Source organism: Pelophylax lessonae (genome assembly GCF_965119305.1).
Source record: "Pelophylax lessonae genome assembly, chromosome: 8".
NCBI classification, from domain to species: Eukaryota; Metazoa; Chordata; class Amphibia; order Anura; family Ranidae; genus Pelophylax; species Pelophylax lessonae.
This window is the reverse complement of record NC_138775.1, coordinates 51,018,943-51,045,284: the sequence shown is the minus strand read 5'-3', so window position 1 is coordinate 51,045,284 and position 26,342 is coordinate 51,018,943. Positions and strand designations below refer to the sequence as shown.

General features: G+C 36.5%; 1 protein-coding gene across 7 annotated transcripts in view; it reads left to right on the top strand.

The window, feature by feature from the left end:
* Positions 1 to 26,342, top strand: part of CADPS (calcium dependent secretion activator) — a 706,678-nt gene that overhangs the window by 623,649 nt on the left and 56,687 nt on the right. For 5 of the 7 annotated variants that reach the window (XM_082264950.1, XM_082264948.1, XM_082264947.1 and 2 more), the window contains 4 exons: positions 6,147 to 6,221; positions 7,768 to 7,851; positions 8,455 to 8,487; positions 16,361 to 16,468. In XM_082264950.1, coding sequence (XP_082121076.1) covers positions 6,147 to 6,221; positions 7,768 to 7,851; positions 8,455 to 8,487; positions 16,361 to 16,468 — 300 coding nt within the window. Of the gene's footprint in view, positions 1 to 6,146; positions 6,222 to 7,767; positions 7,852 to 8,454; positions 8,488 to 16,360; positions 16,469 to 20,035; positions 20,084 to 26,342 lie in introns of all 7 variants that reach the window. The other 2 variants (XM_082264946.1, XM_082264944.1) reach the window with 1 other exon arrangement.

The window sequence follows — 26,342 nt, the reverse complement described above, 5'->3', positions numbered from 1 at the left end:
GAATTAAACTCCCTCTAAACGTCTCTTTTTGCCTTGGTTCATATGGCGTCCAAGCAGCCAGTAACAAACACACTGTAATACCACCTGTTGTTTGCATTATTATAATTATTTCAAATCTGAATTTCCTAATTATTGTGTTTTTCATGAATATATTATTGCCATTTTTTACACCACAATTATCCATGACAGGTTGTTTGATGGAAAATAAAAATAAACTTTTCATATGTACATATCATAGGAAGTGAGAATTATGCATTACTAGTTAATTAATGCCTTGTGTCGGTCAGCCACTTGCCTCCCATACAGAATTCTTTTGTTTTATCTGTAAATATCTATTATATGAATCTGTATTCCGTTGTTACATTTCTCTTGCAATATCTCGCAATAGTATTTGAAGTATGAGTCAATAAAATGCTTGAGTTGCCACCTGGCAAATGTGTTACATGTATGGTCTGTGAAAATCTGATTTTGGGCCATAGTTGTTAGCAGACCAAGACATAATTGTTTTAAGAAAGCCAGATTTGTGTGCGTTTGTGTGTGTGTGTGTGTGTGTGTGTGTGTCAACCATCAAGCAAGAAAAAAAAAACTAGTGTTGCTTGTCATTTTTTAAAGAAAGGTTGCATTAACATTCCCCTCACTCACAGGCATTAGGAGGAAATGCATACATAAAGTATACATTTCCTAGAGCATTCAATTTTGTTAAGGATTTTCCTGGACTCCCCCACAGACTCAAAGTGATAGAGAATGAGCTGGATGAGCTTTGCATTTTAGCACCTGTCTATTCATTACGCAGAAATGAATTTGTGTGTTGAATTAAATGTGGGCCTGTCTCTTCATAAAACATTAGAAGATATCAGTGACACCAGCAGGGATTTTTTCTGCCAGAAAGAGGCGGAACACCTTTCCGCCACCTACAGCAGCCCTCTCCTCTTCAGCCTGTCACATAATGCAGAATTCGGTAGAGGAAGTTTTCTATGTCGCTCACTTCCTCCACTGGCTTCTGTATGCTGGTGCCGACACTCATGCCCCACATCTGCTTGATGAGTACCCCTATACCGGGTCCAGAAGCCACAGCTGTTGCCATTTAATGGGTATTCCAGAGCTAGCTTCTATTATTGCCTCCTGCCTGTCAGATTAGTGTAGTAAGGAGCCTCAACTCTGTGCTAGATTGATCTGACAGGTGGCGCTGTACTGATGGGACTGCAATAGGCTGAGAAAAGAAAAAAGCACGCTCTGCCTAATAGCTCAAAGTCGGCTGCACTTCTCTAATGCAAAAACGGGTGAGATAGCTGCAGATGGAAAGGGGAGGGGGGGTGTTCAGAGAGACAGTGGATAGGGGTGAGCTGTTCATAGGGGTACAGAAGTGAAATTATGGAGACGGGAGAGATAAGCTGTGGATGGGGTTGCAAAGGTGATTGTGGACTGGGGATGTAAGCTGTGGATAAGGGGGGGGGGGACCAGAGGTGACATGTTGACAGAGGGTAAAAAGGGGAGTATGGATGTGGGCTCATGCTCAGGTGAATTGTAGAATGTGGGGGAAGAGGGTAAAATGTGGACAGGGGGGAGAGGGTGAGCTGTTGACAGGGAGGAGAGGGTAAAATGTGGACAGGGGGGAGAGGGTGAGCTGTTGACAGGAAGGAGAGGGTAAAATGTGGACAGGGGGGAGAGGGTGAGCTGTGGACAGGGGGGAGAGGGTGGGCTGTGGACAGGGGGGGGGAGAGGGTGAGCTGTGGACAGGGGAGGGAGGATAAAATGTGGACAGGGGGGAGAGGGTGAGCTGTGGACAGGGAAGAGAGGGTAAAATGTGGTCAGGGGGGAGAGGGTGAGCTGTTGACAGGAAGGAGAGGGTAAAATGTGGACAGGGGGGAGAGGGTGAGCTGTGGACAGGGGGGAGAGGGTGGGCTGTGGACAGGGGGGGGGGAGAGGGTGAGCTGTGGACAGGGGAGGGAGGATAAAATGTGGACAGGGGGGAGAGGGTGAGCTGTGGACAGGGAAGAGAGGGTAAAATGTGATCAGGGGGGAGAGGGTGAGCTGTGGACAGAAGAGAGAGGGTGAGCTGTGCACAGGGGGGAGAGGGTGAGCTGTGGACAAGAGGAGATAAGGTGACCAGTGGGGGGGGGAGTGGGGGGGAAGAGGGTGAGCTGTGGATGGGGAGAGAAGGTGGGCTGTGGATGGGAGGAGGTAAGCTGTGGACAAGGGAGACAAAGTGAGCCTTGGCCACATATATTATTTGATTATTTGGCAACACTTTACTTCTCTTTTCTGAGGAATAGCAGGAATGGGGGCGGGGTTAGGGGTGGAGTTGGGGGGGTTGACTGGGAAGGGTGGGTTTCTGCACCTATTCTCTGAGAAAAAAAAGCCCTGGACAGTAGTGGTGTAAAGGGCAAACTCAGATATATTCATTTAGTTAACCATATGAATTTAGTCATATTCTAACATTCATATTCAAGTTATTTACTAAAGCCAGAGAGTGCAAAAAATGCTGAAACTCTGCATAGAAATTCATCAGCTTCCAGGTGTTATTGCCAGAGCTTAATTGAACAAGCTGACATGAAAAGCTGATTGGCTACCATGCACAGCTGCACCAGATTCAGAATGCACCAGCTTTAGTAAATCTCCCCCACTGTCACTTTGCTCATGCAGGGCAAATTCTTGACTTTTCATTACAAAGGAGGCCCATGAGTCTTTTTGTATGTAGAACAAAACGATCACTAATAGGCGGCAAAATGCCAAACCTCACTATTTTTACGTATTGTTAAGGAGGCCTAATGCACACCAGTCAGATAGTTTTGGTCCAAATGTTTTATCTTTCCACTAAATTAAACTAAAATATAAATTTTGCTAGTTATTTTAGATGGGTATGCTCAAATCACAGTTGCATATTAAGTTCTTAAAAAAAAACTCCATGTCTGGATCCATAAGTATAAATCTGTGAATTACACTTAGCTTTGTAGTTGCCATCCAGAGATCTAATACTGTTAGATTAGGCCACCAGGTTGTTTTAGTGACATTTTCGTCTACTTTATTCAGCATAACATTGCTATAGATGTCTATGGGGTCAACTTATTCACTATGAATTCCACTAAGCAACACTTAAGGAAAATATGCATATTGCCAGGAGTTGAATCTTACAGCAGCAGATACCTGTGTTTCAACTATGATGCTAAGTTTAATTCACAGCTTTATCTCCTGCTATCAGTTTTGATTGTATAATGCATTTATCCATTATCGCTTGAGATCAATTGCAGCCCTACAGTATATGATAAAAATCATATGTGGCACTGTGCTACCAATGTTGCTGGAACTTTAATTGTCAGAAACCTGAAATTGTATTTAAAGCCATTGCTTTCATTTTGAATAGAGTGTGGGAGGGTTATAACTAGGGATTGACCGATTATCGGCAACACCGATATATCGGGGGCCGATATGCACTTTCCCCGATATATCGGAATCGGCCCCTGAGGTTACCGATTTTGCCGATATTTAGGGAAAGTGCTGTACCGGAGTGATGCCTGCAGCTAGAGGCATCACCCCGGTACCGGTGTCCATAGCTGACTGTTGGCTGACTCGTAATGACAACCGATGCGGCTGAGAAGCCGCTCGGCTGTCATTACAAGGAGCGGGAGAGGACGTCCCCCCCTCCGCCGCCTTCTGCGGCTCGCCCTGGTCTCCCAATATGCAGGGAGACCCGGGCATCCTACCTCCACCGCCGCCGAAGAGAAGACCCGATCAAAGCCGCATTCGGCTCTGATCGGGTCTCCATGTAAAAAACCCGGAACTTCCGAGCACTCGGCACTGAATTAAAAAAACTGACAGCATTGCTTTTCAGTGCCGAGGAGGGGTTTGGGGTCCCAAGATCCCTCCACAAGGAGTACCTTTGTAAAAAAATAAAATATGAACATTTTTTTTTACATGTCCGAAAATATCGGCCGATATCGACCGATATCCGATGACCAAAATATCGGTATCGGCATTTAAAAAAACGATATCAGTTGATCACTAGTTATAACCCATGTCAGGGTTTATCACTGCCTGTGTCCTTCCTTGAAAGATTTACTTTCTCTGTCAGAGCTGCTACTAGGGTTGTAAGTGAGGTCAAACCCAAAATTCGAAGATGTCAGCAGGACAGAAATATAGGTAAATCTTCCAATAGGGACATGTTCTGTTCTAGTGCTCTGTCGACAACTGTCTAAGAAATTATTTCCCTCACTTCCTGATGTATCTATAGGAAAATAATTTAAAACAGAACTTCACCTACTACAAAAAATTCCACTCTTTCTCCTCCTTCCCCCTCCTCAGCCATTAATGGTAACTTTTTTTTTTTCAGGGAGCGGGTACCTAATTATGACAGGTACCCACTCCCACTTACTCCCAGATCGCCTAGGCGATCCAATCAAAAGTTCCCTCCTGCCCCCCTCACTGCCCGCAACCTCCTTGGACATGTCACAGGTTTCAGGAGGCTGCGGGACCATTCACGGAGTGCAGCATGGCTCTCACATGTACACTGAGGAGTTGGCTATAAAGCCAAAGGGAGTCACAGCCAGCTTCCCACAGTCTATATGGCACTGCCACGGACCCGAAGCCATGTGAAGAACTGGCCTGGGTGAGAACAGTGCAGGATTATTGGGCTGATAGGTGTATTTTTATTTGTAGCTGCTGACTTTTATATTTTTTTAACTGAAGTTGCTATTTAAGGGCAATCGCCCAAGTGGGGCACAGATGACAAAATGTTGACATGGATTCCATGGACGACTCTATCCGAAATAAAAAAAAAAACATTTTTGCTTTATATATATTTTAAAAGCAACTGAAAACAACAGATCAACTTTTTGCCCGTGACATCATTGTTTATTATGACATTCTGACAATTTAAGCCACACACAATGCAAACAGATATTTTGTGGTTGATTTACTAAGTGCCAATAGGCTGTTCACTTTGCAAGGGAATTTTGACTTTGCAAATACATTTTCCCCTGACTTAGTAATGAGGTGTGAACCTCCGCTGACTTCAATCATCCAATCTTGTGCAAGCAAAAATACTGTTTGTAGTTTCTTTGCATATTTTTGAATATTTTTTTCAAAGTGAATTTTCATAACATTCACTAAGCTAAGGTAAAATCCAGCTGCTAAGTGAACTGCCTATTTGCCTTTAGTAAACAAACCCCCTTTGTGTCAGTGCTATAAACATGACCAAAAGTTTTCTAGACATTCCTGTTGCCTTGTTCTTTTACGCACACATTCAACTGTACAAAATATATCCTTCTAGTATGCCTGTGATAGGCAAGCTATAGGATTGTGAGAATGATAACAAAGCTGACATTTTCATTTCACTTAATAGAAACGCGTGAAATTTTGAAATGCCCAATTAGCTTTAAGGAAGTTTTAAAAAAATAGATTCCAATGATCCAGATAGCATGTCTGAAGCCAACACATTTTTGAGGGCCAGATGAAAAAAAAAATCCTCTCTGGATTTATGGCCTCAAAAATGTCCTCACCCAAATCTGCAGTTCTATTTATTTCCCTCCTGTTATGTTTTCATTTCTTCAATCATTTTTGTTTTACCTTCATTGATTTCTGTTTCATGTCTCCTGCACCTTTCTCATTATTTCTGTTCCCATCCATCCGAAAGTTTGCTAAACAGTGGGTAAGTGTGTCTAACATTTTCAACTGAAATGTCACCCCCTCACTCCCTAATGTATAATTAGCATTTATTTTAGTTTTTTTTCATCCCTTCTGTCAACATCCGCTTTGTTTTGACTTAATTAGCATTTTAAACAGACATTAATGCAAACAAGTGAAAATCAATGTTCAGATATATTTTAATTACTCCTTCCTTTAAATATTGTATCTTTTTTAGTGCACAGTGTAAAGGAAAAAATTTAATGCAGAAAAACTTGAACTTATAAAAATTCATAACATGTTTTTCCTTTTTTTTTTTCTTTTGAATTAGTTGTTATTCAATGTTACTATTTATGATGTGTACAAAAAGGATAGTCTGGTTAATTAACAGTTTATTTTCACAGCTGATACTTTTAAAATTAAAAAGTAAGATAGGAATTTTGTAGACCTAAAAAAGACTGATTATTCCGGTGTCATTGTTTATTCAGTGTTTTAATATTTTGCCTTTTTACTGTCTCCCTTTTTAGCACCAGTATCATTCAAAAATTGATGAGCTAATTGAAGAAACAGTTAAAGAAATGATAACACTTTTAGTTGCAAAGGTAAGTTTTCATCTCAGGTACTACAAACCGTGTTAAGCATTTATGTATGAGCCACTGAATAATTCTATGTACTTCCTATTGGCCTAGCATCGGAAAACAAAAAAACATTTTGTGTTTGAGAAAAAAAAATATTATTTAATTGAAAATAATTGGGCTGCTGTAAAATTTTGTATGTACATATTATTTCAACAGGTGTAATACAAGGACAAAAAATGGTGAGGCCGATTTACTAAAAGAGTTGGGGATCTTTAGGGAATATTCACTTTAATTATCCAGTCATGTGATAAGCAAATTTCTGTTCACTTTGAATATCCAATCAAAGGAAGATTAAATAACTAAACATGAATTTGCTTGTCACATGATTGGATAACTGAAGTGAGTATTCACTAAATGTATTGATTGAAGAATCGCAACTCCTTTAGTAAACCAGCTACAATTTATAATGTGAATCAAAAATGTTATTGCTATGCCACAAAAGTGCAATATCTGTCTTTGTCTTAAGATATCTATACAGGGAGTGTCATGTTTGTATTCTGCAAATATATACAATAGAATTGTTTGATTATGTATCTGTTTTATGTTGTGTGGAGGAAATATGATAAAAAAAACTTGATGAGACAAATAGGAAAATATCTACTATACCCTGCTGTAGTCTGTTTAAGGTACAGAGGTAAGCTTTTTTTTTTTTTCTTTTTTTTTTTAAATAGCACAGCCCACTAGGAAATAAGTAACTTGCAGTGGACTTTGAATTTCCATTTTTGGGAAAAGTGATTTCCCAAAATTATGAATACACCTACAACCATTATATTTCAGATTATCAGTGCACAAATTTTAGGCATTATAAGTTATATTATGATTCAGTCGCTGTAGCTATTGAGGGTCATACTACCATTAACAGTATATGCACTTGTGCCCCTTTGTTTCCTATAAGAAGGAATAGGACTCAATTACATTATACTCATTTTAATCAAAAGTTTGCAACCTTTTCTACTGATTCTCATAATTTATGCAACAACAGTTATATTTTAGATTGTGTCTTTAGTCTACTGTACTAACAGGCCATTTTACAATATTCTAGTAGCCATCAAGAATTCTGATCAATGTTGGATGACTGATACAGCAACAAAAATTACATAAATACACAATTTGGGTATTTAATTATATTTGGGCCTCCTTTTCATGTAATGCTGAATTCTAGTTGCCTGTCTTCACACACAGTAACAAATCAATGTTGGGAAATATTAAATAATGTAGAATTATCTACTGATCTGAGGAACACTAAGGATATTTAGGTGTATACTGGGACTCCTTCACCAAACACATAAAACATTATATAACACACAAGGGATAATTAAATAACCAGAATAATCCATACGCACAGATGATAAAAAACATAATCCATGCAGTTTTTGCCATTGGTGGCTAGGTAACCCAGGACTCTAGTGCTGCAAAACAGTTTTGCTGATCATTTATTTTGCTTAACAAGTTGTTGGAAACTATGGTTGTAATTTTAATCAAGTTAACACATTGTTTTTGTCCCCTTTAGTTTGTAACTATTTTAGAAGGAGTACTGTCCAAACTCTCCAGATATGATGAAGGAACCTTATTTTCTTCATTTTTATCATTTACTGTAAGTGAATTCAGTCAATATGTTTTTCTGTTGCTATACTGCACATAGGATAGTAATATTGTGCTGCCTAGGCTTTTTATTTAAAACTTTCAAACAAATTATACCAAAGTAAGTTGAAGTACATGAAAATAAATGTAAATCTACAAAGCAATGACTCCAATGTCTTTTGTCTAATATGCAATGTACGGTGTGATCACAATGTCTTTGTACAAAATGTGTACATTGTATATTTTCAGTCGTAGAAAATGTAGCTATTGTACGCGGTACAGCATTTATTCTTGGATAACGGTGTGTAACAAAATACAGTTTCTCTCGCACGTTTTGCTGAAACAATAGCTAATTTGTTTGTGAGCCTCATCAATAGAAAGCAACCCATTGGAAGCCATATATTCAGCCATCACTTCAGAGTGTCTCACTTTTAGAAGCAAAAAATTTAATGTGAAAGGCAGACTTTTATTGTGATGCATTTATTTTTTTCTAGTTATATATGTAACGTTTTGCTGCAATAGGTGTACATTCATAATGCCTTGTTAGTGCATCTCTTTCTCTTATTTTTAGAGATGGATTTAAAAAAACAAACTTAAATGTCTTTATTACTTTAAGGTTAAAGCAGCTTCCAAGTATGTGGATGTTCCAGTAAGTATAATTTAATGTTAATGTTTTACATGTAATGATACTTTCTGCCATGAAGGGCCTTCAATTTATTTCACTTAGTTTTTTTTGTTTTTTTGTTTTTTATTTTACATTTTTCTTTATGTATTACATGCTGTAGAATTCAGTACTGTATTTTAATACGTCCGCTTTATGTTTTTTCTAGTATGCTTTTTCACTGCTGTTCTTAGAATACATATTGGATAACTGTGAAGAAATTTGCAACACGTTCTTTCTATATGTAACATTTTAAGAGATTCCTGTTATAGAAGAACAGTGCAGTAAGGTGTATGAATTAAATAATTGAAAAAAAAATGATTTTACAAAAAATGACATTAGATCTGTTTCAGCAGAAGTAAATGCTTATAACAGTATTATGAGTGCTACATGGCTTATTAATGAAATAGGCTCTCACAGTTTATAAATAAGACACTTAAACCTAGTGAGAAATTTGCATTTAAATTGAGGTTAAGCACATGAATATTGACTGTAAGATTTAAATTTCATGGATAGCTTTCAGAAAAGTACAATACTTAAAGGAAATTCATTATTTAAACTGCTGTACTCCTGCAATGACTTCTAGCTTGAACAATTAGGCACTTGCCTAAAGATCCTGCTAAATCCCCCTATCTAGAACATGTTAGAGTATGACAATTATTTTGCAAAGCCTTAAAAAAAAAAAAAATACTCTTTTGGACAATACAATTGCCACAGTATTTGCATGTGCATAAAACATATGTATGGCTTTACATATTGGGTTATTTAAACATGCTTGCTAGTTTTATCAGCAGCCTTTTTTTGTAGGTGAAGCGATGCTCAGTAATAATTGTAAGTAGCTAATAATGAAGCCTGTAACCTCAATGTGCAGGAGTGACATTTACCGTATTTACTAATATGTTAAATATTGTAGCAGAAGTTCTATTTAATGTACATAATAAATAATGTTTATGTGACTGCATGCCATAAATGTTTAATTATTAAGCATTATTAAGCATGTATTTAAAGTTTTTAATGGCTGCTTATTCAAATACAGTATACAGCTGAATTTTAACATTGCTGTGTATGATAGCATAATTTTAGATGCATGATGAGTTATGTATTTTTTTTTATAATTTAAACTTCAGCTTGTTTTTTTATACCACTGGCTTAGGAATTAACTTTTAACTAATACATTTATGAAGAATCTTAAAATGTTTTACAGGTTAAATGCTCAGTCATTTCTACAGTTCCATGAATTACAAAAAAACACATGACTTCTAATTTTATATATATAGATATAGATATATATATATATATATATATATATATATATATATATATATATATATGCACAATGCAATGCTAAACCTAATCGATTGCTACTATAGTCTAACTGTGTTTACAGAGTTGTGCATTGCTGTGTAAACTGTGTATTCTCCATAAATCCAAAAATAATAATTTTTTAATTTGTTTCATAATTGATTTTACATTTTGCAGCAACCAGCAGTTCAATCATTATTATTTTTAGAGACTTTACTTTTTTGTTTTTTGCTGGTTAACAGAACTGCCACACTACAGTTGAAACACAAAGCTTAGATCTTGTGGATATCAATGAGTTAATAGAATAGGATATATGACAGACTGAATCACAGTCACCTAGATTGAGTTTCCAAGGTATTTTCCTTAATTAGCAAAGCTGATATAAAACACTGTAATTTACAGGCCTATTGTTTTGCAGAATTTGGTTTTTGAAATCTTAGAGATTCTGAGAACCTGACATAAAAAGGGGAAAGTCTATCTATTAAAGGGAACTGTCAATTACCCTTGTTTGTTCCAAAATAATTACTGCCATGAATCTGCCTTTTAACTTGAAAAAAAAAAAAACTTTTTCACTTGTAGGTGTATAACATAACAGTTGGATAATACTGGGGAACTGGGGTGGAAACTATTATAGACAAAAACTCTAAAGACACACAAAGCTGTATTTACAAGTTGTGGTGTGCCTGCTGCCGTGAGACATTCTGGCCTATTAAAATGCAGCTGATATGGCTTTATTTTGAAGTTCTTAGACTTGTTAGTGCTAAACAATCACAGTGAGTTGTTTTTTGTTTTTTAAATATTGCAATGAATACTAAATATATATATATATATATATATATATATATATATATATATATATATATAAATATATACATATATATATATATATATATATATATATATATATATATATATATATATATATATATATATATATATGTATATGTATAGATAGATAGATAGATAGATAGATAGATAGATAGATAGATAGATAGATAGATAGATAGATAGATAGATAGATAGATAGATAGATAGATAGATAGATAGATAGATACATAGATACATAGATAGATACATAGATAGATACATAGATAGATACATAGATAGATAGATACATAGATAGATAGATACATTGATACATAGATAGATACATAGATACATAGATACATAGATAGATAGATAGATATAGATATGTTTCTCAAAAAAAATTTTACAAATTCTTAGAAATATTACATAAATTATTTCACATTTTCTGATATAAATAAAGCACAATAGACACAAATATAAAAAAATACATAGGACAACCTCTATAATAATAGCATTTTTTTGTTTTAAATTAATACCTTGTCAATGCTTCAGCAAGTTTTAGGAGATGTTGCCACATTCTCAGGGGCCACACATTGCCCCCTTTCGCCTGATAATTGTTTGCTTTGTGTAAAAAAAAGTTAAATTACAGTCCTATTGCTCCCCAAACGCTCTTAATTTTCACCCTGGAAATTACACTAGAGTGTTAACTAACTTCAATTTACAGGGTCTGACAAACTCATATTATAGAAATTTGATGGCTTGAGATCAAAGGTAAAAAAAACTGTTATGAAAAGATCTATTATTTGTTTGCAAACATACTTTATCTCAGGAATGAAAAGGTATTTACCGCAGTTTATATAATGAGTAATGTCAGAAAATTTTAATGAGTTTCTCTTGAAAAGCAGCCCTTTTAACTAGAGTTTTTTCTTCACGGACTCTGAATTGCTAGCTGTTCATGACATATACGATGAGCAATTTGCAGTCTGTAGCTTAGTGCTAGCAAAATAGCATGAGAGGCCTGTGCTTTGGTGCAAAAAAGAAAAAAAATACATGTACTCCTACAGTGAACACATTGTTCTGTACTGTTTATTTCACATGTAGACATTTAGAGAATGACATATATGGAGATGAGGAGGCTGATTTACTAAGGCAGTTAAGAATTCACACCCCAAAAATGGTATGAATTTTCACTTCAACTAACCAGTCATGTCAAAAGCAAAGTCCTGTTCACTTTAAAAGCCCAATCATGTGCAGATGCTTTTTACATGTTTAGATAATGAAGTGAATGATTACCCAAGTGTCCTCTCCTTCTGCCTTACATTTGGGAAAATAATTATTTGATCCCCTGCAGATTTTGTAAGTTTGTCCACTTACAGTGGAATGAAGGGTTTATCATTTTTATCATAGGTGTGTTTTAAATGATAGAGACAGAATATCAACCAAAAGTCCATAAAAAACACATGATACAAATTTTATAAATTGAGTTGCAGTGAGTAAAATAAGTATTGATCCCCAAGCAAAACATGACTTAGTATTTGGTGGTGAAACCCTTGTTGGAAAGCACAGAGGTAAGATGTTTCTTGTTGTTGGTTACCAGGTTTGCACACATCTTAGGAGGGAGTTTGGTCCACTTTTCTTTAAAGATCTTCTCTAAATGCTTAAGCTTTCTTGGCTGTTGCTTGGCAACTCAAAGTTTCAGCTCCCTCAAAACATTTTCTATAGGATTAGGGTCTGGAGACTGGCTAGGCCACTCTATGTGCTTCTTCTTGAGCCAATCCTTTGTTTCCTTGGCAGTATGTTTTGGGCCATTGTCATGCTAGAACACCCATCCACGACCCATGTTCAGTGTTCTGGGGAAGAAGGTTCTCATTCAAGACTTTACAATACATGGCTTCATTCATTGGCCCCTCAATGCCACAAATTTGGTCTGTACTTTTAGCAGAAAAACAGCCCCAAAGCATAATGATTCCACCTCTGTGCTTGACTGTAGAGATGGTGTTCTTAGGGCTATAGTCAGCATTTTTCTTCCTCCAAACATGTAGAGTCCCCATCCTCAAGAAGGCACATGTACAGTCATGCCAATGGACATCTAAATGATTTAGAGAAGGATTAGGAGAAAGTACTGTGGTCAGATGAGGCCAAAATGTAGCTCTTTGGCATTAAATCGACTCGCCATGTTTGGAGGAAGAAAAATGCTGACCATGACTCTAAGAACACAATCTCTACACTTAAGGAATGGAGGTGGAAACCTAATGCTTTGGAGTTTCTCTGCTAAAGGTACAGACCGACTTTGCCACATTGAGGGGCCAATGGACAGAGCCATGTATTGTAAAATTTGAATGAGAACCTTCCCTCAGCCAGAACACTGAAGATGGGTCGTAGATGGGTCTTCCAGCCTGGCAATGACCCGAAACATACCGCCAAGGCAGCAAAGGAAAGGCTCAAGAGGAAGCACAGTAGGTCATGGAATGGCCTAGTCAGGCTCCAGACCCTAATTCTATAGAAATTTATGGAGGGAGCTGAAACTTCACGTTGCCAAGCGACAGCCAAAAAAACCTTAAGAATTTAGAGAAGATCTGATATTCTATCATTTAAAATACACCTATGATAAAAATTATAGACCCTTCATTTCTTTGTAAGTGGGCAAACTTACAAAATCTGCAGGGGATCAAATAATAATTGTCCCCACTGTATATCAATAAAGCTGTCAGTTTCCTAACTGATAAAATGCCCCATACTAGAAAGCACGGAATCTTACATACAGAGAATTCCTATATCTCCATAATGAGTTGTAAAGATTGCAGCTTATGGAATTTCCTACCACTGTATGGTAATACATAAAAGGAAAAAATATACACCTTCAATGGTCCTTATACCATAGTTCAGATGCAGAATCTTTAAAAAAAAACAGCACGTTATAGTTTTGTTTCTAATGCAGTGGGAAAAAGCCCTTAAGAATGAATTGCATGACTATTGTTTTTATGTATTTAATACTTTAAACCCTTCCTGCCCAGCCCCAGCATCCCTTAAATGTGACTTTATGCCGCATGAAGGTGGGACAAACTTCCCATTTATGTGACCTCTTTGATTGGTTGTCACAAAAGTCACATGATTTTCAGCCCATCCCACTAGCTCTTGATCATGACTAGAGACTGAGAGCTGTATTTGACAGACCGGGCACTGTGCTGGGAGCGCGCAATGAATGCACTCACAGCACAAAAACTTTGGCCATGAGTGGATGCCAATGTCCGGCATGTGGGCATTAAAGCCCACCCCTTATATTTGTTACATGGTTAGCAAAAGGTTAGGAATATTGTTTTTTAATTTTAATGTAATATAGCTAATATCTTTGCTGTATGGGTTTCCATCCTAGATGTGCCTCAAGGAAGTTGAGGTTCTAGACCTGAAATCATAAGCAAACATTGCTAGGCTTATCAGCCAGATCACTTCCCCAGGCAGTGTTTAGAGATTGTGTTCTGTTTTTTAAAAGGTTTTTCAATAGTGTCTCTAATATTGTGCATTGCACAAAGGACATAATGTCCTTTGTCAAATAGAGTTATCTAAAACCTCGTAGGCCAAATATCAAGCAACCCATGTATCTACTTTAGTTCAACCAGGGCTTAAACATTGTGGTTTTGATTGCCAATTAAGGCATTTAAATTCAGGGACTGACAATAGTCTCTGAATATAAATCAATACCTTTGATGTGTCAGGAACTGACAATAATCTCTTGATATAAATCAATACCCAGTTACAATGAATGGATAGAAAGAGCAGCCACTATAATTATGGTCTTACTATACCCACATTTCTCCATATAGTAATGTACAATCACTTTAGTTGTTCGAACAATATATGCATAGAGTTGTACCAAAGATAAAAGTACAATATCAAGCCTATTAGTAGAAGGATAGTAGATAATATATAACATCTGAATTCATTACTGTGTATGAATACAGTATAGGATGCATATGTTATGTATGATCTCCTACCCGCCGAATTATGTTTTTACCCAAATCAGAATTGTGTCTAAATAAAAAAGTAAGGCTGCTAACATTGCAACTTGCTGCTTTTGTCACACAACAGCAAGCAGGTTAAATAGTAATACTGTATTGCACTCTAATGCAGTGTTCATGAAACAGTCAAGTCCTACTTAGAGTAAGTCAGGAAATGATGGAACCCAGTACAATAGAGACATGTACTCATATATAGAAACAGCTTTCCCAAGTTACCATGTTGAAAGTTTAGTGGGTGTATTAAACATTAGTCGAATGGCACTAATGCAAATCCCTCTGTTCTATGTGGTTGCCAGACTCCATATGGTTAGTAGCCAGAGTGAAAATTGAAAATTGCCTAGTAATATGGGTGTATTACAGGCTAGTACTGACATTGATTGATCAATTCAGATGGATAAAGATTTGCCCTAGGGTGTGTTCCATGCAATCTATTTATTTGCTCCAGATTGGTAAAGGGGTACCCCATCCAATAAATGTACCCCTTTTTACTTATAAATTATAAAAAATAATATAATCTAAAATAAAGTTTGCTTGTTTAATGATGGCTAATCTGGCTAACAGATTGAGGCATGGTGAACAAAATGGCTGACTTTAAAGTCTGTATAAACTGGTAAATTTAAATACTTATCCTTGACTATGAACAGGTCCCAGGGCAGACCCCCAACACCTCTGAGAATGTATGTTTCCTAAGTGGCCTTGAGATACTATAACTGCATTTTTTTTCTTTCCATAAATACTTTTTTTTTTAATTACCTTGGCAATGTGCCTTTTGAAATTGCTAGAAAATGCAAACACTTCAGGAATAGATTCTCTAGCATAGCCACAATTCTCCCTCCCTTCTGCCACGTTATAGTTCTTTCCTCTTCTTGAAGCATCTATTTTTTTGGGCTGTGCTGGCCCTGCTTCTTTGCCCCTCCACTTCCTGCATATAATTTTACATAGCTACGAAGGAGGAGCGAAGAGAAATGCTTTAGACCAGTGATGGCGAACCTTGGCACCCCAGATGTTTTGGAAAAACATTAATGCTCATGCACTATCAGGGGTAGTTGAGCATCATGGGAAATGCGGTTACAAAATATTTGAGGGGCCAAGGATCGCTATCGCTGCTTTAGTCACTTGAGTGCTGACGCTGAATCTACTAGGGCTGCTGACATCACATTCAAGATGGTGGCATCCAGCAGCATTCTCAGGGCATGTAGATGCAAAAAATACAGGCCAAAAGCATTAACATGAAAATACTGCTACCCATAAGTTATATTTTGAGATTAATAAGAGGTTTTGAGGTTAATAAGAGTTCTTTGACCACGAGTGAAAGCTTCAACACAGCAGCAGAAATTTATTGGGAAAAAAGATGGAGATCTAACTAATATTCAGTAATTATCTATTGTACAGAAAAAGGAAAAAAAAAACCTTAGATTACATTTTTAGACTGTCACTTGAGTAACAACGCTGAATCTACTGGGGCTGCTGACATCACATTCAAGACGGTGGCATCCAGCAGCATTCTCAGGGCATGTAGATGCCTACACAGGGCTGGATTTTACAGGCCAATAACATTAACATGAAAATACATTAAATGCACATAAGACCTTTCAGGAGGATGAATCATCTGACAACAGGTTCGCTTTATGTTATACTGCTGCCTGGTTAATAATGAGAAACAAAATATTAGTTGAAATAATTGAAGAGAAATTATTATGGCCCTCCTCTAACTCTGTTTTATTCTTACTCCACAGAAACCTGGAATGGACCTCGCTGATGCCTATGTTACATTTGTGCGTCACTCTCAGGATGTCCTTCGTGACAAGGTCAATGAGGAGATATATATAGAAAGGTTATTTGATGTAAGTAAATGCCTTCTCCTCCTTGGTCAGCAAGGTGGAGATGCCCCAAAATGTGACAAAATAAAAGACAGGGGGATAAGTCACATTTTGAAAAAAAAAAAAAGTGATCTTCTCTCAAACCTTTCTTTCCCCTCTAATTTGCTCTTTTCTGCTTTAAATCTCTACTCTGGTGTACTTTGTCTTGGTCTGCGTCTGATACTAATCTCTGATTGGACATGTGTGAAAACCAGAAGCAGCTTACTGTATGTTGTGTATGTAATATCTACAACTCCTTTGTGTTTTCTTTTTTATGTTTTCTATGCTTATTACAGCATGACAGCCTTGAGTTTACCATGCATCTAAGCTAAATCCTTTACCTACCTCAGATTGTATGTCAAGAAGGATGTGTCAAAAATTGCTAAATATATTAGATAATATTATATTATAAGATAATTTAACAGTAGCATAATTTGTAGGTAATTTCATATATTTTAATTGATAATAATTGACTTATATAAATAGCAAGTATCGTGTTATGTAAATGTAACAAGAAGCATTATGATAATTGGAATTTGTCCAGATCAGATGCTTTATTCTACTTACAGAATGATATCTTTATCGTTCTGATATGTAAAGCAGATTAGCAGACTTTTTACAGTGAAAGTATATCTTTTTTCCATTTGACAAGTTATCTGAATAGTGGAAAATTTTCACCAAACATTCATGGTCCACTTTTTCGCTGTGCTTCCTTCTATGCAAAATGCTGCAAAAATGATTTTAGAAAAATGACCCTTCCCTCAGCTTCCACCCACAGAATCTAGACAAGGGTGACATAATTTTTCTTCGGGCAAGATCCTGGGGAATGCTGAATAGATCTCATGAGAATACGCACTTTTGCATTGTAATTGAGCATCATCTCTTGAGATTTGGTCTACTCAGCATTTCCCAGAATTGGGAGCAGCATGATGTCACTTGTTCAGTACAGAAGCTGGCGGAAAGGTAAATATATTTATCAACTTTTTGTTTTTTCTACAGTTTTTATTAGCATTTTGGCACAGGAGGGAGCAAGTGGGGGGGACCTTGCTTGCCTAGCTAATTTAGAGTTCACAGTTATTAACTTAAACCTTAAGACTTTACTTAGATAACATAGTTTTAGACAAAATATTAAAATGTAAATATATAGTCTTAATACAATACAAGTCAATATAAGAGTATAATGAAAAAAAAACTATTTACATTAAAATTGCGCTTCTTAACACAACTGACCTGCACGGTTCTTTATAAAGAAATGCTATTTTCACCTTTCTCGAGAAAATACTCAGATATTTATTTTTTTTGTGCTTAAATTAAATTGCAGTACATAAACTTATAATAGTTTGTTAATATTTTTGGGTTTAAAAGACATGTTGCAATCTATACTGGCCACATAATTCAACCTTTTTAGTATTTCTAAGCCATGCCATCAGCAATAAATTGCACATACAGTCCCAATAAGAGTTTCATCAGAATTGCTGTTTTTCTGTGCCCAAAGCAAAAAGGTTTAGTACATTAGGGCCAGTTAGAGTTTAAAGACTTGAAGTTACTTACTTCTATGTTATAATCTATGCATCAAGGGGACATTGGTGGGAATATTCACACAATTTATAGTGTGAAAATTCTCAGCTCATTTAGTAAATCAGCCTCTTGGTGTCCATAGGAGTATCTATAATTTGGTGTAGTAAAAATTGTTATCCAGCTCCATTCTAAGGAGCCCAAGATAAAGTCCTGACCTTTCACTACTGAATACATGTCTACCTCCATGCTTTTACCCCCCTTTGGCCCAGCCTCAATTTCTGTATTTACAGTTTAGAGAAAGAAACTCCTTCTTGCAATTTGTAACCGTAAGTGAAAAAGAAGGTTGCGCAAGGTTGATCAGGGCCCAGGGGTAAATTACCCTTGCTGCCTTTGGTGGTGACAGTGGAGGAAACAGTCCCATATGTGACATGTCTCATTAGGTAGAATGTTAGAAGTCAGAATATTTGTGTTAATGTTTCTGTCGCCTTCAGTGTATGACACATGCTGTATTCTTGTTTGTGACAATGTGCGGCCAAGGCTAGGACCACAAAACCTGTCTGTTTTTAACTGGGTCTTGTGCATAGCATGTGTCTCTAACTGTGGACTATTTATCAAACTTGTCATGTGCATCCATTATGTTCATGCCATGCACTGTGTCCTTACTCTGCTTTTTTTACTTGCTTTCACGCTGTGCTGCCAACTTTTTCTTTCCCAATCAAAAAATCTTTTCTGCGTGATCTTTGGTTTTTCTTCTTGCACATTCCTTCCCCCCTTAAATGATTGTTTCCTTTATGATTTTTTCACTCTCTCGCTGACATCCTTCTGATTGAAATGGAACTTATCTCTCATGTCCAAAGTTTTTTCACATTATGTCAAGTGGCATGATTTAGAGTCAAATAATCTTCCTGTGTACATCTACTAGCATGACCCACATCCACTGAGAATGCCTGCTACATACATACAGCACATGGAGTGGTAGTCGTCGCTCTATGCATGCGTGCCCATTGAGATTTCAAAATCTAGAAGCCTGAGAACTAAACTTATTATACACATCCAGTAGGCATCAAAGTAGGACTTAACTCACAAGAAAAAATGTTGTGCCAATTGGGACAACGTTATCATGGCTAAATTGCCTGTGGGTTGTTCTTTTGATGGCTACACTGCCTTTTCTAGCCTCACCCCTTTTATCTCCACCTTTTTTTTTTCTTTGTACCCCTTTGTGTTATTTCTAGTGATTAGTGAAGGAAAATACTGTATTGTGCACTTGAAACAGCTTGTGTTGTTAAAATATAGAGCACCCCATATGTATATTTCCAGTACCCACTAGAGAGAGAATTTACTGGCCTATCCAAAAGTTTTCCATGCTTGTTGCATCTCATTTGAGAGTTTAAAGAATGTAATTAAGTATTTTAATCTTCTTAGTTTTAAACATTGATTTCTCAGTATACTAGAAGCATACTGCATTGTAAAAATATTGTATGCTTGAATGATATTACTGCCTATAATGGAATCATAGTTTTATTGTTGGCTTACAGTTTGTTGATGTGCAATATACCCCAGCACATAAACAACCAAACTCCCATAGGGTCTTACTCCGACAATTTCAAAATTGAAAGGTCGTGTGAAGATTAGCCATTAAGTTGAATGTACAAAATGTAATTACAAATATTTGTTTTGTCTGCCTTACTTTATTGAGGCCTTCCTAATTCCTAATTAAATTCAGGTGGCTGATTAATGCCCAGTAACTATGTTTATTTGGATAAATATAAAATTAAATTTAAATTTATAGGATAGTAAGTGAGCGTACTGTATTAATAGCTGACAAAAAAGCAATAATACCTTTAGTAACAGTAGGTTTATAATCCTCATATTTTCTATTTTAATTTCCTTCCTTTTTTAAGCACCTCCCATATCAGAATGTTTTGTTGTATCCTGTTTTTTTTTTTTTTTTAGTGATTACTTTTTTATTTTATCTTTCCCAAAATTTTGTTTTACGTTACCCTTTTATTTACCCCTTTTGTCTTCCCCTTTTAGAAAAGGCTGGATGATAATTGTTCTGTCATGTGCCTGAGAATTTTTGAGGTAATTTTTTTAAAATCATCTAAAATGTTATTTTTTCCCATTTCATTTTGCCACAACTCATATTTAGCATGATCAAATTGTTCACCCAGTACTATTATTTCATATAGTTATTAACAGCACTCTGGAAATTTTTTGCTATGTGTGACTTTTGTCTCCTGCTGAGAAGAAACGGAATATTAATTTGTTTGTTTGTTAAAGTTTAGCTTTTTTCTTTTACATTAGGGTTTTTTTTGTTTCATGTAAGGCTATTTTTTTTTTCATTCAAGATCTGCCCAGGTGCTGAAAAAAATACTTAAAAATACAAAAAAAAAAGTTAATCTTCAAGATGTTCATTTAATCCACTGCTATAAATTATTTTGTGTTCAAGAGTTTGATTAACATGATCTGGGTCACAAAACTGGCTACTTATTTGTGTGGCATTTTTTTAAACCTTCACAGACAAAAAAAATATATTTATAGCTAAATATTTACATATCTTAATTCTTTTAGTTTACTGACAATGTCTGACAAGTAAAAAAAAAAACATATATACAAGGTGAAATATTTCTTAAAGATGTTGCCTTGAAAGAAAACTTAAAACTAAGTAAAATTAGGATTCACCATCTAACACACCCAGTTTTTTACAGCAGCTTTCTAACTGTATATATGCACACACACTAAAAAAAATATTTAAAGACACATTTATTGATACGGAGCTGCATTAATTTGTGTACATTTAACTGGATTTTATCTCTAAACATTTTATGTGGAGAGTTATGAAGTGAGGAGGTGGGACTGGTTGCCTTAATATCAGTCATGTTTACACCCAAAAAAAAGATGTTTTAAGAAAGGGCATTAGATCTGTGAGCCTCGGTGTATCAATCTCCACTAAACAATTTGATAAGTATGCTTTTAGAGAAAACCTATAATGAGAGATATGTGAAAGCTGCAATAACTGAGCTCTCCTTTCAAAATTACTAGATAGCCGGCTATCATACTGACCCCCTTGCTTCAACACTTTGAAAGCTGTTTCAGAAGGAATATGCAGATAAGAGCTTCATCTGACTATCCTGAGCTACATACTTTTTCTGGGTCAGGGACTTGGAAAGCATTAAAAGCAGTGGGTCAGGATAGCAACCTTCCATCTAGCATTTTCAGAAGGAGGTCAGCAATTGCAGGCCTTGTATTTCTTGACAGAGTGCCATGCAAAATATTGGCCTTACTTAACCTTAATCTACCCAAAAACCGAGGAGGGTGATTTGCAAGAAGCTAGATTTTTAGAACAATCTCCATCGTTTATCTTGACCCACTTTTGGCTGCCAAAGCATTGTTCATTTCAACTACGTTTTTCAGCTTTTACAACTTGGTTTTGAAGAAAGTAGATTTACAGTATAATATACCTGATTTAAGATATCATATGAACCAAGAAGATGCTGTTTAATAAAAGAAAAATATTATTATTTTGTCTCCAAGATTCAGCCCAAAGAAAATGTAAGGATTACAACAGATGTGCTTAGTGACGGCTCATCTGCTTAAGTCTAGCAGTGCCCAAGATCAGTGATTAAAAAGCCATCTCCAAGTTTAATGAAAAACACTATTCCAATAATAATGCCATGCATCTGATAGCTTTCTTGCAGAGTCCTTGTGAAGGCAAATCAGACAGAAAAAACATTTGACTGGAGTTGATACAAGGATTATATGGGTCAATTATACCCTTAATCCGTCTGGTAGGGATTAAACAGTTATAGATTGCCTCTAAGCATTTGGCTTGTCCTTGGCAGTTATCAGATCAAACTGGTTGTGCTTACTGCAAAGTCTAGTAAGAACTTAATCATGTAGTGATATGGGCCGGATGAAGATGAGCTGAAGTATAGCAACTGGTGCGCTGCTTTTGAAGGGTGGCTCACATACCATTTGTCTGTCCCAAGTATTTATATCCAAAAGCCATCATGTTTCTTTCGTTTATAGATATCAGGGATTTCATATGTTCATTTAATGAAAAAAAAAAAAATAGAGGAATGTATATAAAAGTTTCTGGGGGGGGTGAAACTGGCTCAGTTTCACAACTTCTTGCTTTGCAGTGACTGTTTTTCCTTATCTACAGGGTAGCACACTAGAAAAATAATCAACTGGTTTTCAAAAGAAACTAAATTGAGAAAAGCATTGGTGAAGTCTTAGACAAACTAGAAGTGGTTAAAGTGCAATTAAAGCTAAAAATGTTTTTTAACTTAGCTAAAAAGCATTTTATATTTCTCCGTCCTCCCCCTTTCCTGTGTGAAGGGGAAGACAAGGAAGAAAGAGATTCAGTGCTGGGTACAGCTACACCTCTTCTCCCCTCTCTTTCTCTTCATGCAGCTCCAGCTGCTGTTAATTAAATGCAGTGAGGAGGAAGTGGGAGGTGGGCTAAGCCCCGTCGTGTGTGTGTCTATGGAGCGAGCAGGCACCTTTTCCCCCGACAGCAAACAGTTTGCTAGGGGGACACACGAAGAAGAGGAGGAGCCAAGATCACCAGCAGGGGAAGTGAGAACATAAGGATCGGGGGCCGCTATTCGTGCAATACCATTGCACAGAGCAGGCGAGTATACCATGCTTGTTATTTTAATTTAAAAATAAATAACCCTTAGTAACACTTTAACTAGGCCAAACTAGAAAAATAATACAAAGAAACGGCTTGCATACCAAGGTTTAAATGCCACTATTATAAAGTCAGTATTGTACTTATCCTATGAACTTTCCTTTTCAATTTGTAATTTTAAATTTTTATAAATCTGGTAAATTCAGCAAAATAATAAGAAAATAATCTAAAACCAGTAGAATCTAAAGGCTCGAAACATATAAGTGAAAAACCATAAATTTGACCCTTAAACGAGATCTAATAACAAAAGGCCAAGTAACCATTGAACAAAAGGTAGAAGATATTGAGATTTTTGAGAGACTTCTAAAGTCATTCAGATTTCATTGTCGGGGCTTTTGACCAGAGAGCTGACCTGCTTCTTTCACATTCCCATACTCCAATATGAGAAAAAGAGTAGCTGTGATGCAATCAAAAATCCATCAACATGACCCCAAGAGCAACATGTATATACTGCAGGCACTGAGATTCTTCTAACTTTTTTAGCACCACCCAAAGCTTCCATCCACCCTGTGAGCCCTGTACAAGAAAGTTTCCTCTGGGTATGAACTTAATTTTACACTTCTACCTGCCTCCCTTATAGGCAAATTGTCACATCATAACACTGTTACATGTGGACAGTAAGGGGCATGTCCAGTCCTACACAAATACCAATTTCAGATAGTTGGTATTTGCTTTGAAATCCCTCAGTTATTACAATAGCCAAGCCATAAGTGTACAATACTATGTATATGTGGGCATATCCTTTAGTGGAATCAAGTGTTATATTTTGAAAGCATTTTTGAGATGGAAGAGAAGAGAGAAAAACAAAGAGAGGAAATTACAGAAATAACCTTTTATAATTTTCCAGTAAATCTCAGCAACAATAAGTTTATGTCATATTGTCTCCTTGTTGCCATGAAGACATAAACGCTATTATAACAACTTAATAGAATCATGTGAGACAGCTAAAAAAAGATGGAAAACCTTGAAAACCAATACATTTAAGTGCAAAATTTGACTTCCCCAATTCCTTCTCTTCTTTTAAAAAAGAATAAAATGGTGATCCTACTTGCCCTCCAGTCTGCCTCTCGAACGGTGACAACACTGCAGGGAATAATCTGCAGCATTGTAACCCCCTGGCAATTGCACATTGCTGCGTCTTTACATACTTCGAGGAATAGGTTAATTGATGTTGTCCCTGCTGATAACCTTCCCACCCTGATGCCAGTCAGCCTCCTATGCGTGAGCCAAGAAGACTCCCTACACCTGATGCAGGCTAGAATGATGGATTTTGGCTTCAGTCATCGAAGACTTTGGCAGCCCATTTAATGCTGTCACATGGGCAAAGACGGGGAACTCGCCATCTAGAAGAAGGTAACTTCAAAGAAAAGCAACCTTTTCTTTTCCAGGGAGAGAAGGGGTGATTTCAGTATCAAAACTTTTGGGCAGAGATTGATATTAACTACTTTGTTCAAGTGATTTAAACCAATGTGTATTCCAAACCATGTATTCCAATGACCTTTTTGGTCCTGGAAACAAATCATGGATTATTCTTCTTTCATTGTTATGTCATTGGCATACATTTGCATGAGCCCTTTTCTAGGCTGTGCATTTTTCTATTAAAACCTGGAGATTTGCACAGTATTTCAGTGCATCATATTTAACTCTTCTAATAGCAAAATGTTTAATATCTCTCCCTGTTTTAGCTCTTTAGAGGATTTCTGTGGAGTTTTGCAGGGACAGCTTTGCATTTAGTGAGAGATATTTGCTGAAGACAGTTAATTTGTTTTGTATCCTTCTCTGAGAAGATTGTTTCTTAATCATTCCGAGAAGCCACAGTGATTGCTCTGAAAATGCTAAGGTCACCTCAGTTTTACGAAACTGATCTGCCTGACATCCTGCTCACTGGTATTAAACAGCAAAAAGATTAACTGCAAGCGGGGAGTGATGGAAACTTCAGCAGGAACTGGCGTGAGGAATGGCAAGGCTTTCAAAGTGGCAAAAGAGAGCATAAAACATGTCAGTTTACTGACTGACTGAATTAAAGTGCACCTGTACTGTAATCATAAACAGAATGTTATGGAGAGGGGGGCAAATACTGTGCTTGGCTCCTTAAATTACAAGCCTTCTTGTACATTTTATAACAGAGTAATAGCATTTTTCCTATAATTCTGTTTGTCAAGATTATTTTAGGCCGTCTGGGGTTAAGTTGACTTCCAGGGCCCTTTTGTACTATGCATTGCTTTAATGCTTGCATGTTAATACAATGTTTTCTCATGCCTTAAGCTTTTGGATGGCTGTCAAAACATCATAACACACTAAAAAAATGGATCTGACCACTATTTCTAAATGTATCATGTGTGCTGAAGTGCAGGTGCATTGACCACTGCAGTAATAGTATGCCTATACTATTACTGCTGGTGCATTGACCACTGCAGTATAGTATGCAGGTTACGGATTTTACTGCAACAAAAATATGTCAATGAGTCGTAAGGGTGGAGTTTAGGGATTGTCTCAAGTTAATTGTCAAGGTTAGATTTTAGGGTAGGTTCATGTTAAGGAATAAATCTTAGGTTTAAATTCAAAGGCTAGATTAAGTTTAGAGCAGTGCTTCCCAAAGTAGGTAATATCTCCCCCCCTGATGGGGAGTGGAATGATCCAGGTGGGCAGTAGTGGCCTCGGGGTCAATTGAAGGGCATTGAAAAAAAAGTAGGGTGGTGGAAACATAAAGAAAAAAGAGAAAAAAATTAGAAAAACTGTTTGTACATGTTTCATCTGTTGTGTAACACAAAGTTAAAATCTGTGTATATAACTTGTGAGCTACTATAATCAATAAAATTAACCAAAAAAAATGCAATCAAATCCAATACCAAACAAATTGTCAGCTGCTCCCACCAACCAAAATTCTCATATGTGTCTCAAATTTAACACAAATCAAACATATGTTGTAGCACTTTTACATAAACACTGTATCTATTTACATATACCGCCATGCATATTAGAGTGTCCCACACTCAATAATAATAAAGCCTCTTCGAAAATAACTTGCTTTTTTTAAACATTTCCACCAAATAAGTGCATAACACCACTTTTCCACTCCACTGTGCTTCCTCTTTCACTGGATGTGATCTCACATGGGATTTATGACCTACATAAAAATGTCAGGTCTTATTGACATAGGCTTGTGTCCCCTTTTAATGGAGTCTTTGTATGTTCTGTGTCACCTCTAGCAATTTTTACCTCCTTGTTGAGTTAACATATGTTTCAAAACACTCCACAGATTATCGGGGTGCTTTCCCTTTAATATACTCTGTCCCAAATCTGGCTTTCTCCCCTTTTTTTCCTCTCCACTCAGCAACATACAAGATAAAGTCACTACATAGCGCTTTACTTTTATGTGCCTTTTTTTCAGTTCTATGCAGTAAAATAAAACTCACAATAACAAGGTGACCACAAGCACCAAGATGTTCATGCATAAGTGAAAATACGCTTTCCTAAACATTCATTGCAGTTTAATAAGTAGTGTGTGTAGATGATAACATATCATCACCATCACATCCCTTCATAAAAAGATTTGGAGGAAGAAGGCAAATTTTCCCTTTATACACTGTAAACCTAATTTAGGTGTATATTTATTTATTGCAGTCTGGTCCTGTTGTACCTCCT